This window comes from Setaria italica, chromosome II, assembly GCF_000263155.2.
Source record: "Setaria italica strain Yugu1 chromosome II, Setaria_italica_v2.0, whole genome shotgun sequence".
NCBI classification, from domain to species: domain Eukaryota; kingdom Viridiplantae; phylum Streptophyta; class Magnoliopsida; order Poales; family Poaceae; genus Setaria; species Setaria italica.
The window spans coordinates 48,299,614-48,318,606 of NC_028451.1; the positions used below are offsets into that span (position 1 = coordinate 48,299,614).

At 49.1% G+C, this 18,993-nt stretch overlaps 3 protein-coding genes across 4 annotated transcripts; all 3 read left to right on the forward strand.

The window, feature by feature from the left end:
* Positions 1-543: 543 nt before the first annotated feature.
* Positions 544-1,838, forward strand: LOC101779291 (transcription repressor OFP1-like). Its single transcript, XM_022824670.1, has one exon. It carries the CDS (start codon positions 707-709, stop codon positions 1,484-1,486), a length of 780 nt encoding a protein of 259 aa, XP_022680405.1. The 5' UTR covers positions 544-706; the 3' UTR covers positions 1,487-1,838.
* A 9,944-nt stretch (positions 1,839-11,782) lies between these two features.
* Positions 11,783-13,666, forward strand: LOC101780086. The gene is made up of 2 exons (XM_022824681.1): positions 11,783-12,789; positions 13,467-13,666. The coding sequence occupies exon 1, from the start codon at positions 11,941-11,943 to the stop codon at positions 12,406-12,408; it is 468 nt and encodes a 155-aa protein (XP_022680416.1). The 5' UTR covers positions 11,783-11,940; the 3' UTR covers positions 12,409-12,789; positions 13,467-13,666.
* A 715-nt stretch (positions 13,667-14,381) lies between these two features.
* Positions 14,382-18,940, forward strand: LOC101783050 (alpha-galactosidase 3). 2 transcript variants are annotated; one of them, XM_004958640.3, is made up of 15 exons: positions 14,384-14,698; positions 14,846-14,904; positions 15,266-15,322; positions 15,437-15,471; positions 15,705-15,808; positions 15,925-15,997; positions 16,180-16,238; positions 16,347-16,412; positions 16,521-16,604; positions 16,702-16,766; positions 16,836-16,918; positions 17,641-17,731; positions 17,948-18,006; positions 18,249-18,389; positions 18,477-18,940. In XM_004958640.3, the coding sequence occupies exons 1-15, from the start codon at positions 14,487-14,489 to the stop codon at positions 18,582-18,584; spliced, it is 1,296 nt and encodes a 431-aa protein (XP_004958697.1). In that variant the 5' UTR covers positions 14,384-14,486; the 3' UTR covers positions 18,585-18,940. The 2 variants fall into 2 exon arrangements, with proteins under 2 accessions (XP_022680304.1, XP_004958697.1); XM_022824569.1 differs by having other exon boundaries at positions 14,382-14,698; positions 15,266-15,471.
* The last annotated feature ends 53 nt before the right edge of the window (positions 18,941-18,993 follow it).

An 18,993-nucleotide genomic window follows, 5' to 3' on the forward strand; every position in this document is an offset into this window, starting at 1 on the left:
GGTTAGCATTCGTGAGACTTATCCTGTTTATGTAATCGCAAACTAGATGTAACTTGAACTCTCTTCTTCTTGAATGAAAGGCAGCTCCTGCCATTGAAGGTTTCAAAAAAAAAAAAAAAAAGCTGTTCTGAATCACTGTGCTGTCTGCATCCTCCTCAACAGTCACCTTTGGGCTGGGACCCTCTCCCTCCCGGGTCTTCAGTCCCCGGACCTTTCTGTGGTCCAGTGTCCCTTCCCTTTCCAGAGCCCAGATTACGCAGATCGTCTGAATTTCAAACAATTTGACTTTGTGCTTTTTTTGCATGTTTGTCTCATGAATCCATGTCGGGGGCAGTTCGAGAGATCATACGCTTCGCTGGTAATTCATGAGCACGCATTTCAACTTCACTGTACAGACACAATCTGAACCCCACATGCACAATTGTAAATGACAACAATGTCTGTTCGGAACGTGACCGAGGATGCAGATGCACTGTAATCCTTTTGCATATCAGCCAAGACAGACACCGGCCGTGCCACTGCCAACACCACGACAGAAGCATTCTGGTAAGCTAGCTGCAGCCCGCGCTTTCCCCACCGCCACTTTCTCCGGCTCCCACCCGCGGCAAACTTTTCCGCCATAAAAAGTGCCTCGGCGCACGGCGCGGCAGCTCCTAGCTCCACACTCTCCTGCTGCCAGTGCCAGCCAGTGCAACACGAGCAGAGGATGAGCTCGTGGTTCTACAAGTTGCGGCACAAGAGGGGCGGCGCCGCGATCGCGGGTGGCGAGCCCGACGACGTCGCCAAGCCGGTGGCGCCGGCGCCGAGCCCCTGCTCCCCGAACAGGGCGTCCTACTACGTCCCGAGCAGGGAGCGCGTCCTCCCGCCGCCGCGCCCGGCTAGGGAGGACAACCCCAGGCTCCGGGACACCCACTTCCCGCGCAGCCCGCAGCCGAGCGACATCGTCTTCGACGTCGTTGCCCGCCGCGACGACCACCGCTTCAAGCCCATGCCGGAGCTCAAGCTGCGGCCCATCCTCACCAGGCACGGCGCGGCCTCGGCGGACAGCACCAGCGCGGCCGCGTCGCCCACGGCCAGGGTGCGCCCGCGGTTCCACGTGAGGCCGCCGCCGAGCCACAGGCGGAAGGCGGCCGCGCTGCCGACCGCGGAGGTGGAGGAGAAGGAGGAGGCCTGCGCGCGGCGGAGTCGGCGGCGGCGGCGGAGCGCCTCCAGGCTCCGGCCGTGGATGTACGAGAGCCTGGTGGTGGTGAAGGATTCGGCGGACCCCGAGGAGGACTTCCTGGAGAGCATGGCGGAGATGATCGCCGCGAACGGCGTTCGGTCGCCGCGGGGCCTGGAGGAGCTGCTCGCGTGCTACCTCGCGCTCAACGCGCCCGACCACCACTGCGCCATCGTCGCCGCGTTCCGGCGCGCGTGGGTGCACCTGCACTCCGTGCCGCCGCCGCCGGCGAGGGGACGCTGCATGCACGAATCGCGATTGATCTAGCTAGCTACTTTACTTCGCCGATCGCTGCACGCAAAAGCAAAGATTGCGACGTGCCTGTTGCTGTGTATAGTGTGGTATGATCCGGGGCGCGCGCCCTCGCTCGCGCGTTCATGTGAAAACATTGTGGTGTGCTACGGGGGCTATGATCAGGGTTCTTGCACAGATCACAAGACCGGTTGACTCGTTTTTTTCCTGCGTGGGAACCTCATTCTTGTTCGGTTTTTTATGTTGTTGCTGCAAAGCTGATGAAGGATCCATCGATCGTTGCCGCCTTTACAGATCAGGGCAGAACAAGTTGCGTCAGAAAAATGGATTGGCTCGTCTTTTCCTTTTCCTTTTTGAACAGCAGCTAATGAACAAGGAATTGCGTGTTAGATGATATTCTTAGTGTTGCATCCTGATTGTGGAAAATTTCTTCGAGAGAGAAATCTGTAACGACAGAGATCTTGTGCTCCTGGAAGTAATATCATAACTTGCACGAGGTGAGCAGTATCGCGTACAACAACTTCTGGATCGGTGGATATCTGTTTTTGGAATCTGACAGCACTTCGCTTACGAAGTAGGCGGGCCAACACATGGTCTGGTTTCGGTCTTTCAACCACAATCACTGTGTTGACAATGTGGGTAGTCGCGGCGATGTAAAGCAACAAGTTTTCGTTGGGGTTTGCCACCGTGAGGACAAGTGGATTTGATAAAAAAAAAGTCCTTCAAGTTGTAGGGCTTGATCTGCCTCCTCGGTCCATTGAAACTTGTCTTGCCGCTTGAGTAGTTTGCAGAAGGGTAGACCCCGTTCTCGAAGCCTTGAGATGAATCCGTTGAGGGTCGCCATGCATCAGTTAGCTTCTGGACCTGATGGGGCATGCATATCAGTGATGGCGGAGATTTTCTTGGGGTTAACTTCAATGCCTTGGTGACTAATAATGAATCCGAGTAGTTTCCCGAAAGGCACGCCGAAGACGCACTTTGTAGGGTTGAGCTTCCACCGGAACTCTCGCAGACTTGCGAAAGTTTCTTCTAGATCCGCAATCACGTCGTCGGGATTTCTGGGCTTCACGACCACGTCATCCACGTACGCCTCGATGTTGCGATGTAGCTGCTTCTTGAAGAACTCTTGGATGGCCCGTTGATACGTCTTGCCGGCGTTCTTCAACCCGAAAGACATTGCCGTGTACCAAAAGGCTTCGTATAGGGTGATGAATGTGGTCTTGATCTGGTCTTCCTCTTTGAGAGCTATCTAGTAATACCCAGAATAGTAATCAAGGAAATAGAGGAGGACGCATCCAGTTGTGGAGCTCGAAAGGATCCTTTGGACAGTGCTTGTTGAGGTCTGTATAGTCGACATACATCCTCCACTCGTTGTTATTTTTCTTTCGCACTAGGATGGGATTGTCAAGCAACTCTGAATGATAGACTTTTTTTATGAAGCCCGCCACGAGTAGTTTGACCAGCTCTTTCTTGATGGCTTCCCTTCTATCTTGAACGAATCGTCATAGGCATTACTTTTTTGCTGTAGCTTTTAGATTCACATTGAGTGAGTGCTCGGTCAGCTCCCTGGGCACCCCCGCTATGTCTGCTAGTTTCCATGCGAAGATATAAATAGGAAGCTGACAAGCAAGCTTTCCTATTTATGATCCAGCCCTATGCCAATCAGGACTGTCTTGGAGCTATCACCAGTCTCAAGGTCAATAGCTTTGATGTTTACTTTACTTGCCGACTTGACCTTGGTTGCCCCCGAATTCTTTTCTGGAATCTCGAGTTTTGACGGGGACAGTTTCTTGGATGCGGTGAAGACTTGCATTATTGAGTTTGGTACTTGGGTAGTTGCTGCTAGCTCCACTGCTTTTGTGTTGCAGTCGTATGACCCCTTCATGTCTCCGTGCAGGGAGAGTACTCACTTGGGTCCCGGTATCTTGAGTACTAAGTACACGTAGTGTGGGATGGCCATGAATTTGGCCAATGCTGGTCTTCTGAGGATGACGTGGTACGATGTTTCAAAGTCCGCTACCTTGAACCGGATGTATTCTATCCGGTAGAGTTTTTTGGTCCTAAAGGTAACTGGCAAAACCACCCATCCAAGGAGTACAACCGCGTTTCCTTGGACGATCCCATAGAACGAAGAGTTTGTCGGGGTGAGCATATCGGTGATGTCGAGGCCCATTATGACGGAACACCTCGGATTAACTCAACTAAAGCATGGTTAAGTCGCTTAACACGCGATCCTCATGCCTTAATCGAGTTAACTCGATGTGCCGTCAAATTTCATCCAATTTAACCACTTGACAGGACCGAGTTAGCACAACCCACACGAAGGTGAGTGGTTCCAGAGAATACAACAGATCCACCATTGGTTTAACAGTGTATTACATACTAGTTAAAATCAGAGTTTTACAAAGGTTGAAAGAAAACAACAGAAGGCAAAAGCACGGCGGAAGCTAATCGTCGGGGTCGGATGTCCCTGGTGAGGCCAGCCAGGACATCAGTGATTCCATTCCCCGCCGTCCGAGGAAGGATCCCACTCGACCGTCCAACCCAGAGGGAGCTGGGCGGCCAAGTGCTAGTAGCAAGCTCTGAAGTTGCAACTTCACCTGAAAAAGAGAAGCCACAAACAAGACTGAGCTTCTAAGCTCAACAAGACTTAACCGACCGGTGGGAAAAGCTATTCCACCACTTCTAGACATGCAAGGCTCTTTGGCTGAGGGGTTTGTTTGCCTAAAAGCGCTATGTTAGATCCTTATTTTCAAGTTTTAGCTCAGATTCTAAGTTCATTAACCAGTCTATGTTGGCAACTTATACTAAGCAAGCATACATCCAACTTTATGTATATAAGCTCATCATCAAGACCATGTCATCATCAGACTTCTTCATTACTCAGTGTAGCATTGCGATCAAGCAGTCTCAAACTGTGAGAGGCAGACGAATCGATTCGAGTTCTTTAACCATGCATGGTGAACCTAACCTCACGACATCCGCGCACCACCGAGGGTCGCTTCCTGTGTCGGCCTTCCCCATCAATTCCCTAACCCGTGTCGGGTCCACTTCCTTTCGTGCAAGGTTCCACAGATCCAGCCTTTGCCGTTCTGTGACCACACTTGCCACCACGTGTGGCCGCAGGGGAACTTCGTTCCAAGGACAGTGGAGCAACTGCTCACGTCCAGGTTCAATCAGGTACTAGGCTTCCCCATCCCATACTGGGTATGAGATTAGTACATTCAAACACTTGATCACGAGCACCACCACTGTCGGGCCTTAACAGGTTCAATAAACAGACGGGGTGATCAGCCGACCACCAAAAGAGTTAACCAAAATCCTGCCCCGTCCATCGTCCTTATAGTTGTAACAGAAGGAAAACAACCAACTCCTATAACTCGCGAGTGATAGGAAATCACTTGGCTTTTACCGATTCCTATTTAAGTATTGCAACTACTCGACCCAACAGACTAGTGTTCAGATCAAAGGAACTATGTCATGCATCTAGGGTTGCAAACAACTCCTATACGTAAATGCACATTCATAAGAAGGAAGGTATGTGCAAGTTTAGAAAGTTGGGTTCATGCTCCGGGGCTTGCCTTCAAGCGGGGTGGAGGTGAACTGGTCTTCAGCGGGGGCTGCTTTGGCTTCTGGGATCGGCGGCTCAGCTACAGATCCGTCTTCAGGCGCCAGATGAAGCTCGTAGGTGCCGTCGGTGAGATGTATCTCTATACGAATGCAAATGCAGGAGTTAGCATATAGACGGTTATTTCAACAACACTTGCAAGTTTAAGCTCAGACACTTGTAGCAAAGCTACAGAAAAGGTGGGGGAGTTCAACTTTAGTTGGTGGAGAACAAGATAAAAGGGTCGGATGGAGGTAAACTTGTGATCTGACCCTTAAAGTTCATGAATAACTGTGCCGGGGTCCTTAGACTTAACACAGAGAAGTCCTCAATATTTTACACAGATGCCCTCGGGTCAAGGGGAAAGATACAGTCGAGCCTTCGGGCAAGACGGATAGGGGTCGACGAACAGACAAGGTCGGGCGAGACGGAAAAAGGGGTCGGGCGAACCGGAAAGGGATCGGCAGCTTACCTTCAGGTCTACTGGTGAAACTTTGGGGGTCAGGAAGGACCAGACTTGGGCGGAAGACTAAAGCACTAAGGCTTGGGCAGCGGCGAGGTTTGACGGTGCTCCGGCGGCGGCGGAGCTTCTTGTGGGCGACAAGAGAGCTTTAGCACAGCGTGGAGGAGCAGACGGCTGGTGGGTTGGGGAGAAGTGGGTTTGAGTGGAGAGGGAAACTTTTCGAGATTTCAGCGGAAGTGCTTAGGTGCTCTCAGAGTATGGGCGGCGAAACAGCGACGGCGAAGGAACTCCGGTGGGACTCTGGTATTCCCTTTTATAGCTGCGAGGAAGAGAGAGATTTCGTGCAGCACGAAGACCGAGAAGAGAAAGGATGAAGTGCGCTGCCATGGCGGTGATTGAGCGGCGATGGGCGGCGGAACAGAGCTTCGGAGACAGGGTCTTCGGCCATTGGGCACTGGAGACAAGGCGGTGCAGGCGCGGTTTTGCCGGGATTTAGATTTGGCGAAGGCGAGCGTAGTCTGGTCGCGTCGAGCGGCGGATTTGACTGGGGTGTGACAGGAAGAAAGGCGCCACAAGCGAGGTTGCAGCAGGCGAAGTGACAGGGCGAGCGGTGGCGCGGGCGAGCGCGAAATAGCGGATTGTCGGGGCATAATACTGGCAAGACGGAAAAAGGAGCTGTCGCGGTCGGAATCGTGGTTGGCGAGAGCGGAATCGTCGTGGAGCGAGTTCGTGGGCGACGTGACTGTGGAGAGGCGGAAAAGCCGAAGGTCATCGGGGCTTGTAGCCGGGGATCCGGGCGAGATGATGGGTGCGGGTCGCGAGGCGGTCTGACACAGCAGCGGCAAAACTCTGCCACTGCAGCTACGGGGCACCTTGGCGCGGCTGGCATGGGCGCGAGCGAGACGAGGCGAGGCAGAAAGCGTTGCAGAGGGCTTCCGCTGTGATTGGGGGGAAGGGCGTGTTGATCCATCCTGTCGCGGCTGGTGACTGGGCAAGGCGGCGGGCGTCGGAGGGATCAAGCCACGCGGCGGGGAAGCTTTGAAGCGGGCGCATGCTGCTCGGGCGCGTCTGCCTCGGGAGATCCGGGGAGAAAGATTGCGGGTCCACCAGTCAATCTCGGTTGTTCCACAGCTCCAAGATTGAAAAGAACACTGCCTTTAGGGACTTAGAAAGGATCCAGAGGTTTTGGTTGGGTTTTCAGGGGTCCGGGTTGAGAACCGGATTTGAGCGCTCATGCTCGGGAAGAGCTGAGACAGCAGGATTAGGGACTCGGATTAAGATTAACTCGGCTGATCAACCAGGGTCGTTACACCCATCTTCTTCAGTGTCTTGGCGAACAGGAAGTTGAGACCGCTGCCGCTGTCGATGAGTACTTTGGTAAGTCTGGAGCTAGCGACAACCGGGTCCAGGACGAGGGGATATCGTCGTGGGTCTGAAAAACTAGTCCACTGGTCCTTCCTGGAGAAGGTAATTGGCACCTCAGACCATTTGAGGAACGTTGGCGTCGCAAGTTCAATGGACATTATCTCTCGAAGAGTGAGCTCTGGGGACCACTTAGTAGCAGTACCCGTGGTTCCGCCGAAAATGACGTTGTCGGTGTTGGATGGGTTCTGAAATTTGCCATTGTCACCATCGTCTTTGTCTTCCTTGGTCTTGCTTTTGTCTTTGGTGCCAGATGGCTGTGGCAGTTTCTTGATGATTTTGTGTAGACTGAAACAATCAGACACAGAGTGCTTGTGGTATGTGTGCCATTGGCATTGTTTCTTCAGGAGCTCATTAAACGACGGTATGTCTTGGTTCTTGCCGCCACCCTTCTTAGACGACCGCGAGATTGCTGCGATAGTATTGTTAGGCTTGCGCTTGCGGTTGTGACTTCTCGAGTAGTTATTTCGGTTGTCATTGTTAGGGCGATCATTGCGGTTCTTATCATTGCATTGACCATTGTTCTAATTGTTGTTGTGCTGACCCTTGTTGTGATTGGATTCGAACCTTGCGATCTCCCTATCTTCTTCATCTGCCCATATTTGTACCATAATTTTGAGAGATTTGACATTAGCAGGGTGTCTTCTACCGAAATTTTGAAATATCCGGCGGTCGTGGAGGCCGTTTTGGAAGCAGTCAAGGACGTCGCGCTCCGTGACATCCACAATTGTGGCCTTCTTGTCGAAAAAGCGATGTAAGTAGCTCCGCAGGATTTTGCCTTCTTGTTGGTTGACTTGAGACAAGTCGATCATGTTACCAGGACATTGCATTGCCTCTGCGTAGTTGTTGGTGAGCGCCACCTTGAGGTCCTTTCACGAGTCAATGGAGTTCTTGTCCAACGATTCGAGCCATTTGAGTGACGCACCTCTATGCAGATAGGGAAGTAGATGACTTTGGTGTCGTCGTTTCCCTGAGCTACTTGTACTGACAGTGAGTAGCATTGGAGCTATTGGATTAGGTCTTACTTTCCATCATACTTGGTGATGCCCGAGGGTTTGAACTTTTTGGGTAGAGTTGTCCTCCTCACACGTCTGGAGAAGGCGGGGAACCCGTTAGTATCATCTCCTGGATGTTCGACTTCTTGCTCGCGCTCGCGCCGTCGTCCATCGATGATGGTACGGGCGTCGCGACTGGCGTTGGTCTTGTTGCGGAGGTCTCCTACTGGGCGTTCAGGTTCTGGGTTAGTCCCACGATGGCCTCGACCTCCTGAGGGTCCTTCCCAACTACCTTCGGCTCTAGCTTGGCTTGGTCTGGCACCGCCGAGATGACTTGGTCTGGACGGAGGGCTTCTATGGCTACTGCCATGTTGACTTTGCTGGAATGTGGTGCGTTGGACTAACTATATCCGATTCTGTTGATCAAGTTGTTCATCGCGAGTTCTGCTAGTTCAGCCAACTGCCTAGTGTATTTGTTGTGGGGCATTGCGAGGGTAATGAGATCAATAGACGCGATGATAGCCAAGGGAGTACGATGGTGACACGTTTGAACTGCTTCAAAGGCGTTATCCAGGTTCTAGATTGGTAGGTCTGCTGCAAGACGGTGGCGGCGCTCTGCTCTTGTGGTGTTTCTTTCTCGTCGTCGAGTTCTTTGAGCTTCGGTCTCTTCTCAGACAATGTTGGTGGTGAGCTCATCCTGCGAGACGTCATCTAGGTGATGCTCGTGTCACGGGTTTATTTCCCGTTGCTCTTTTTCTTCGTCCTCTTGTCCAGCAATGACGGCGAAGAGTTCTCGTTCTGGAAAGTGGCTTCCCGAGCTTAAAATAATAACCTCCGCGATGTCGCTTTCCTCGTAGATGGGTGACAGAGGAGCTCCCTCCTGGTACGGGAGAGTGTCGGGGAAGGCAACGAGGCGCGAATCATTGTCCTTAGCAAGAGCGGTTGGCTTCATGTTGGGCCAGTGCACGAATCTGCCTTGGGGAGTTGATGTGATTACCAGGCCCTATTGTGGACCTAATAAAGGAATCTCCTCGTCCCGATCTGAGTAGTAATCCGAGTAGTAGTCGAGGTCCTCGACCGCATCTGTATCGGATTGTGATTTGGACAGGGCCGCCTGATTAACAGCGGTCACGTTGTGGAGTCTGAACGGGAATCGATTCTGGTGGTAATTCGACTCGCACGATGGCTTATACGCCGGCTTGTGAAAGGCAATCCGACTGCTGGAAGAAGTCGAGTTGTACTCGGACTCATCCCCCCAGCCTCTGACTAGGTCAGAAATTGAAAATTCGTCGAAATTCTCGACGAGTTCCTCCAGAGCTTGGCGTTGGAGCTTTATGGTCTGCTGCTTCTTCTCTGGGGTCGGCGCAATGTGGCATCAGAAATTTCCAGCACCGTCTGCGATGCATGCCCAGGAGTCGAAGACGAACGTCGCGCCTGCTTCGAACACGACAATCGGCTTGATGATGACCTGTGCCATCGAGTTCGCAAGTGGATTCTAGGCAAGATCACCTACCTAGCACATCAGCTGTCGGTGTTTAGACTCGGTAACCTACTGAGGGGGTGCTCAAGGTAGTGTTTTGGTTAGTGAGGCTCGTCGAGATTAGGAACTTGAATTTAAATGCAGACACACGATTTAGATAGGTTCAAACCGCTAGATTGCATAATACCCTATATCCTATGTGTTGGTTGGATTGAATTAACTTGGAGGGGGTTCCTACCTCACCTTATATGTTGGTTGGTTACAATAATACTAGTCGGAGTTCTACTCTTATTACGACGAGTACTTTCCTGATCCTGACTTTCTATATAGATCACGCCGTCCTGCGTCATGATTTTCATATTAGATACGTCTCAGTGTCTAGCTTCATATTTAAAACTATCTAAATTTTCTGGTGGAATCATAGATATACATACGGAATTTCTTTTACGTTTGTTACTTGGGAAGTACCGGACGCACGTCGCGTCTCGATTCGCACGTGTGCTTTCCGACCAGTTTCCAGATTTTCTTTCTTTGCCTGTGTCCTTCTCTTGAACGATTTTTTTTTTATGTGTCCAAAAGGTGACTAGTTGAGTACTATTCAGCCTGAATATAAAAATAGAGGGAAGTCTATTTGCCACTCAGTGCTAGAAAACGTTTTTTCCCCCCTAAGGAGAGATGTCTTCTAGTGAGGTTCTTGTTCACCTTCAGCATTCAGGGTTAAATGGACCTGGAGCTCTGTCATTGCTCCCTTCAAGTACCCAGCACTTGAGAAACTCTTGCACGATGGATGCTAACGAACACTGATCTCAATCAACAAGATACAATTACAGTTCAGTAAACAACGAGTTGTGTAAACAAGATCAACACTACAAAACAGCAACAGAAGAGAAACCTGGTCCAAGTTAACCACGACACGTCCGTACTTGCAAACAGGGAATCCGGTGGCAGTCCAAGAGGGAGGACAGGTCGTTCTCAGCCGGAGCCCGGAGGCTACTAGGCGAGCCCCCCATGCTTCTTCAGGTGAAATGGACGTGTCTGTATGTCTTCAGTTATCCACTGGTCGGCCTGCTCCTCGACTCGAGAGTAGCCAGGGGCCTGGCCTCCTCCTGCTGCACTGTTGCCGTAGCGCACTGTTGAGCTCACTGCTGTCACCCGTGCCACACTCCACAGCAACGCCACGACCACAAGCGCTGTCGTCCTCGTCTGCTTGGTGGCCAGGCCAGGTGACGGTCGATGCGGAGGTCTCACTCTCACCGTGCAATTTGCAATGCAACTAGAGGAAGAGACGCCGCCCAGAAAATCCTCGTGTCACGTAGCAAGAAGATGGAGCCGAGCAGAGGCACCCCGTGGCCGTGGGGGCAAGGGCATCTCGCATCGCGTCTGCTCTGCGCCGGCCGCGCGCAGAAAGGAGAAAGGATGGGCGATCCTGGCCTGCAGCTGCCGCGATGCCAATGGGCCCGTCCTCCTTTCTTTCGGATGGATGGATGGTGGCAGCAATGATCAGGGCTGACCTTTAGCTAGCCTTTAGGGAGGTGGAGCATTGGTAGACAAGAAAATGCAGCCATGGAGCCTACTACAGTAGGTGGAACTGCAGACGATCAGCAACCCAACCCAAAAGCTTTCAGTGGACTAACAAAGGAAAATGTTACCACACAAAAGTTAGTGTGGGAGCTTGCAGTGTCTGTTGCAATTTGCGTGCCTTTCGTCAGAGTTGGTAAGTTCATCACTGGAAGTTTTAGCATGTCAGACTCTGAAATTGCTCGCACTGGTACTCTGGTAGGGAGGCCAACGCACGCAGACAGGTAGAGAGGGAGGGATATACAGATGGCGAGAAGAGGACAGGCGCAACGTACAAAGATTTCGCCATCTCGTCTCGCCCAGGGGCCGTCAGGTTTGGCAGCGCTGCGGCCGCTGCAACCCTTACTCTGCGCTCGTGATGATGGACTTGACTGATGGTGAAGTCGCCGATGGGGACACAGACGGAGCCCGACGGGGGCAAAGTTTCAATTGCCCTGCAAAGAATGTCTCGCTTTCAGTTTCAGAAAATCGATGGAGGGAGCAAAGTATTGTTGCGGTAGGTCTCGCCGTAATGCCATTTGATTGGATTCCATTCAAGGCGCCTGACGTTCCTTCTTCGTTTTTGTGTCAGGTGGAGCAGCAGGAGCTAAGCGGAGCAGTGGTTTCGTTAATCTTTTTTTCTTCTTCCTGAGAACAGGTTACCGACCGGTTCGAGATCGAGAGGTAGGCGGCGGGCTTGTTAATTTTGGTCCATTCATAAGCCCATGCATAGTGTTGAGCACGTCGAATTCGACCTTCTTATATTATGTTGATTCTGGGCCTCTATTGTATGACAATTACGGATACTTGGGCCAATATGTATCGACACGAACGATAAGGCCCAGCACATGCGGCGGCGCAGTCGTCGCTGCATCACCAAGGTCATCCGTAGCACACGTATCACCGCCGCCCTAATTCGATCTCACCTCCGCGTCGACTCTTCCCATGGACGACGAACTGCTCAGGATCCCTCCACCTATCCACACTGAGGATCCGGCTTCTCCTCCTCCTGCGTCGATCCTCCTCGACTCGTACGGCTACCTCAGCTGTCGCGTCAACGGCACCACCGCCGAGGGCTTCACGAGGGGCGGCGAGAGCGTCCTCGTCACCTTCTGGGCGGCCACCCATCCGTGGTTCGGCGATTTGCCCACAGCCCTCTACTCGGAGGACGACCTCGTCCTGCTCCGCCTCCCCATCCGCCGTCAGGACGACCGCCTCCACGCTGACTACTTCGTCCACCAGGCCGGCACCAACAACAACCCGCCGTCACTTAAGCTGTTACCGCCCATCCCGCGCGGCGTCAGTTTCTCCGACCGCGAGATTGTGCTCTTGCGTTGCCGCGACCAAGACACGTTCTACTTCGCCCTGCTTCATACTTCGCTCAAAGTTTGGTGGCTGCAACAAAGAAAATGAAGATTTCAGATATTGGTTCGGGGAACAACAACTGGGAGGAGGACTGCGCCTTCAATTTTTCTGAGGTCCCAGTGGACAGCCCCAAGTTTGCCCAAATGCTGCCTAATCTGAAACAGGTTAAAAATACGAAGCTAACCTTGAAGAGAATCCGCCGTGCAGGTTACCCTGCTCTGAGGGCTTGCATGAGGCTGATGTTGTTTACATCATGCACCAACCTGATCTCGATAATAAGGACAAGGCATCGGTGATTGCAGTTGATATGAGGAACAAGACTCTAAAAGATGTGGCTTATTTTGGTTCTGGAAGGCCTCTGGGTTACAATTTTACATACCTTCAAAGTGGGGTCTCCAAGCATATGAGCAACTAATTGGTCCTCCTCAGGTAAACTGTACGGGCAGCAGAAGTAGTAGATGCTTTCATGTTGATTCGTTATCTGTCGGAACCATCTATATGTCTGATTTATTGTTTTTCCATTAATTATTTGTCTCTGGATGGTTAATATTATTATTGCATCTGCATTGATAAAATCATACTATCCTTTATTTACATTTCCATCCACTACGTACATCTAGTACAATATATGGAGCAATGTTTTCTTTTGGTTTGGCGGACATGCTTGCTACATAATCTTTGGTTTTGCTGTTTAGGTTTCATTTGTTCCCATTGTTGGAACCAAAATTATTTCCATGTAACACACAAAATAAGCAAAGGGATAAGCTAGATTATTTCATCGGTCTGCTGTCTTCTTTGAGAGAAACTACACAGTTACTGGTGGTCCTAGAAAATGACTACCATTCTTTTCAAGTTCCTGAAACTGGTTTCTTGAGGAGAATACTCATGACTCATGAATCGGAAAAGGAGACATCAGTGCATTGTTGATTCTGCTGTGACAAAGTGCAGAACAGTTTTGCTTGTCCACTCCGATCCGTGTTTATCAATCGAGCTATAGCTTGCGAGCCTTTTACTTATACATGTAACTTGTACGAGTAAATAATTGTTAGTTTGTGCACCAAGGCATTTTTTTAAAAAACTAATTAAGATTCTTGTACGCCAAACAGGTCGTCGGGGAGTAATTTTGTGCAAGCAGGGGCAAACGCCGCTTCGGGCATGGGCGCGTGAAGCCACCGCGTACATGCATAGCACGAACAAGAGCCCGTGCACACATCACTGGCGTGGAAGGCACACCTTCCCTCGTGGCGATGCTGATCGACGGTCAGGCGTAGCCGTACACGCGTCCCACGCTGCCGTGCACGTCCGTCCGAAGATGTAATCAGTAGCTCGGTCATTCTGACTGAAGAGTCAAAACATTATTGACAAAAATTATATAATAAAGTAATTAAATAAGTACAATTAATTTCTTCATTAAATATATTTTTATAGTATATTTATTCGGTGCTATAAACATTCGTTTGAATAGTTTGACTCTTTAGAAAGTTGGGACGAATAACATGTTGTGTGCCGCATGTACGTCGTAGTCAGCTGCAGCACGGTCCATCCGTTAGCCGATCAAAACGGCCAAGGCCAAGTGGCCAACAATACGAAATCAAAATTAGTCCTTCTCAAAGTTTCTGCAAAGAACTAGAAAAGGAAATGTTTATGTACATGACATGGGAAATTTTGTCAACTAAAATAAGTTTTTGGGATTGAGATTTGATCCGATCAGCGAGTCAAATCAGCAATTAAGAAAAGGTTAGCCATCGGATGAGCAGGACAATATATTATGTTCAGCAGACGTCCCTGTCCGATCGGATAATGCAGGTCTGCTGCCATGCCACGTGTCGCATCCTTTTCCTCTAATCCTCTGTAGATATAAATATCTTTTGTTTACAGATAGACCGAAAGATAATAAAAAGGTCTATAAATGCACGCAGACCAACGTGTCCATGTCACGTGGGCCCTGATACTTGACACAGCCACCGACGGATGGGCCCATATTTTCGCTATCCTTCCCTTCCCGTAGCTCCACTCCGCTGCTGCCTGCCTGCCTCGCGTCGGCGTCACAAAACTCTCACAGGCCCGCACAGCACAGATCAACCGCGGCTTTGAATTCGGGGGCAGGAAGGCATCGCCGAGCCGAGATGGAGCCGGTGGCTCGCCTCCCGCTCCCGCTCCTCACCGTCTCCGCCCTCCTGCTCCTCCTCTCGCCGCCGCCGCCGGCGGCAGACGCGAGGGTGCCGCCGCCGCCGCGCATCCAGCCGCTCGCCACCGCCACGCTGCGCCGCCTCTACGACACCTCCAACTACGGCAAGCTGCAGCTCAACAACGGCCTCGCCCTCACCCCGCAGATGGGGTAATCGCTCTGCTCATCTTCCTCCTCCGCTCTGCTCCCCGCACCGCTCCCGACTGCAGTTGCTGCTCCGCCTCGCGCTTGTGCTGGCGTCTTCGCGCTCTCCCGTTGGGTGATTATGATTAATCCGTTTCTTCGTTTCGAGTGCAGGTGGAACAGCTGGAATTTCTTCGCCTGCAACATCAACGAGACGGTCATCCGCGAGACAGGTTCCACCGCGGGCTCCATCTCCTCCTCATTTCTCGCTTGTCAAATCCGCAGTTCCGTTACTCTAGTTTTTCAATTGTTGCAAAATGCCTCCTTCAAAAAAAAAATTGTTGCAAAATCTAAGCCCAATTCGTAGTGTTTCCTTATTTGGTGCGCCGCCCACTGCTCGAAGTAGATTTAGGTAGGTGAAGGATTGCTGTTGGATAGACGTGTGGGATTAATGAGGTTCACTGTTCAAGTGGCATGTTTGCAGGCAAGACCTAGTGTTTGCGTGTAAATTGTAATAGGGGCAAATGCCTTCTCTAAAGCAGAGTTTGCTCAGACGTGTAACTAAAGTGTATTTCCCCTGTTATTGTGGAACAGCTGACGCGCTGGTGTCGACGGGACTGGCCGAATTGGGCTACAACTATGTAAATATTGGTATACCACTTGGTTCAATTCAGGGATTGTTGCCTCTTGGAACTTCTTCCTTTTTTAAAAAAAATAAAATAAAATTCTTATCTCTTGTTTGTTGCTTCATGCTTGCTTCCTCAGATGACTGCTGGTCCAATGTGAAAAGAGGAAAGAAGGTACCGGGCATCATCTCTGCTTTCAATCCATGGTTTTCCAAATTCTCTGTCAATTTGCATTTGGATACATGTGCTTAACTTGAATTGCTAGTTAGCGTGTGATGGTTGAAGATTTGGTTAAATTATTTCTGCTGTGGCAAATATGGGATGGGTCAATACTCTAGCTCACTTATTTCATAAAGAGTTTACCCCTACAGCTTCTGATAGGCCTTTCTTGTAATTGTAACTTGCAGGATCAATTGCTACCTGATCCAAAGACTTTCCCTTCAGGCATCAAAGCTCTTGCAGACTATGTGCACGGAAAAGGTTTAAAACTTGGCATATACTCAGATGCTGGGTAAGTGATCGTCTCAATTATAGATGTTAAAATTCCGGATTCTGTTTGCTAGTTAATTTAGCATCAACAACAATGATTCAGGTGATGGGAAAAACATAACAATCTAAATCTTTCAGGAAATTTACTTGTCAAGTTCGACCTGGATCACTCTATCATGAAAATGATGATGCCATGCTCTTTGCTTCATGGGTATGGCCAACAAGCATTCACTAAACTATTGATGTATAAATAGTTGCTGCACAACAATATTAATTTGAAGTGCTAATATCAACCTACCTATTTGCGCCATGCAGATTTGAACTATGCTAAACTGTATTTAAACTTGAAGCTATTGTACTAATACATGAATACGGAAATTATTTTTTGTTCAGGGTGTTGACTACCTGAAGTATGACAACTGCTACAATTTGGGAATAAAGCCTCAGAAGAGGTAAGGAGACCCACATGCTTCACTTAGTGTTGACCAGAGTTTAGAACACATATCACCTTAGCATGATGTGGCTGTGCTAAAGTTTGTTTCATGGTGTCATATTCGTAGATATCCTCCTATGCGGGATGCTCTTAATTCAACTGGCCGCCAAATATTCTACTCTTTGTGTGAGTGGTAAGCCTCTTTCCTTTGGGTGGAAACTACAGTTTACATGTCATGCTCAATTTCTAAGCTTGTTGAATTCAGATGTGTGTAATGTGCTATCATGCTATTCTGTCTTAGGGGTGAGTATGATCCAGCACTGTGGGCTGGAAAAGTTGGCAATAGTTGGCGTACAACAGGTGACATAACGGATACATGGAAAAGGTGACATGCTCTTTCCAGGAAAAAGAGAGAGAGAGATAACATTAGCTATGTTGATGTGATCTCAAACTGACTTATATATGTATCTGGTGAAAACAAGCATGACAGACATTGCTGATAAGAATAACAAGTGGGCATCATATGCTGGACCTGGTGGTTGGAATGGTAATTAAGCTTTCAAAAGATTTTAAAAGTGGGCGTCATATATTGTTATTGAATCTCTGTTTTTCTCAGACCCAGATATGCTGGAGGTAGGGAATGGTGGCATGACCTTTGCTGAGTATCACTCACATTTTAGCATCTGGGCTCTCATGAAGGTAAGCTTTTCATGAAGATTGGACCAATGTTTTGTCGGTTACATTTGATTACTACTTCAATCATTAATAGGGTACTTGGGTAGAGGCCAAACTGAACAGTCTTGTAAAACAAAAAATGTAATTGTCATTGCTCAAAATCTCAGACTTTATGTATCTGACTCATGTCTTGTGACTGCTGTTCTTATTACACCATGTTTTTAGTGATCACACCATAATATCAATAATATATCTGGACGTTTTCTTCAGCTTGTAATATTAATCATTTAACAAATGATTACAAAGATAAAAATGCTATGTTAGTTTTTTTTAAAAAAAACTAGACCAGAGGGAGAAGAGCCTCTCTTGGGCTTTGTTATGGAAATAAACCTAGCCCACAGCCGGCCTAGAAAAGTCCCAAAGGCCGGCCTGACAGCCATGAACTTTTTTTCCAGCCAGCAGTACCTACTTAGGGCCAGCAGCGCCTGGGTGTATTTGATTTGGTGCGAGCCAACGGTTGACCTTTTTTTTTGTGCATGACCGGGGTTTGAACCCTGGCGTGTTGGCACAACTACTGGGTGTCCAACTACTGCACTATTCGTCCGTCTGCTAATAAATGTGATATAAGTTTTATTACTTGTGTCAATTCTCCACTTCCTGATATTTCCTTCCAATTTGGAAAAAGGTGATCTTCTAATGCGTTAGTTTCTAGCAGTTCCTTGGATTGACATATTGTCATGTATCAGGCCCCTCTATTAATTGGCTGTGATGTCAGAAATCTGACTTCAGAAACATTGGAAATATTGAGCAACAAAGAAGTTATTCAAGTAAACCAAGGTATTATTCTGAGTCCTTTTCAGAGAGTACATGTTATCCTGGATTAGCATCATAGGCTATTAAAATAAAATTTTACAAAGTAACTGATTACATTATTCTTTTCTGCATAAAATTTAACAACATATCATTTCTGGCAACACGGCAGAACAGTTTGAGTTGATAATGTTTATTTAACTATGTAAACCGTTGAGTTTTCATGTGTTCTATTTTCTGTAGATCCTCTTGGAGTTCAAGGAAGAAGAATTTTAGGAGAAGGAAAATATGGATGCCGCGAGGTGATTTAACTGTCAATTTCCAGTTTATGTGAGGCTATGTTTTAGCCATAGGGTTTGTTCTATGTATAAGGTTCTCATACATACGATAATCCTGGTCTAGTAAGTACAAGTTTTTCGGGTAGAGTAGTTGTTTCATGCATTCATGGAATCGGGCTATCAGAAATGAAACTTGTTAGCACTGTTTCGAATTTCGGTGCATCAGGATGTCAGACTCACAATGTAACTCGTGTTGTGTTTTGCAGGTGTGGGCTGGCCCCCTGTCTGGAAATCGGCTTGCTGTTGCTTTATGGAACCGTTGTTCGGAGGCTGCTAATATTACAATGAAATTGCCAGCAGTAGGCCTTGACGGGTCAGCTGCCTATTCCGTCAGAGATCTGTGGAAGGTATGACAAATAGTTTCAATGGTTATTCGCCTTGACGGGTCAACTGAAATCAGTTCTCGTTGGAATTTGTTTTTTTTTTCTTTTCAGCACGAAACTCTCTCAGAAAATGTTATTGGAACTTTTGGCGCTCAAGTTGAGGTGCATGACACCAAGATGTACATTTTCTCTCCGGCCGTCAGTGTAGCTTCAATTTGATGGGAACGGGTGAAGGCTGGACGACAGCACGCTTTATCCCAGTATATATTACGGCAATAAACACCATCAGTGTTCCACTCCGCCTTGTTTCCCAACCTGGGGAGTACATACAAAGTGGGCCATGTAAAGTTTCATTAGCAGCCTGGGTGTAAATCTGCTGGCGTCGGGAGTCTCGCCGCCATTTTTCAGTTGTGTGCTGTACATGATGTTGTAAGGTTGGTTTGCTTCTTGTACGTGGCTCAGCCGTTGGCACATTACTCTCGAATGTGTTACTGCGTCATCTGCTGAATTCGAACCACAGGGCGTAGGGACTTGCGTAAAAAAATATCCTTTTTAATGGAAAAAGATTTGTTCCACTTGAACCTAGAGCGGTTTGATGGGCTGTTCGGGTCTCGAGTGTCTCCCTCTC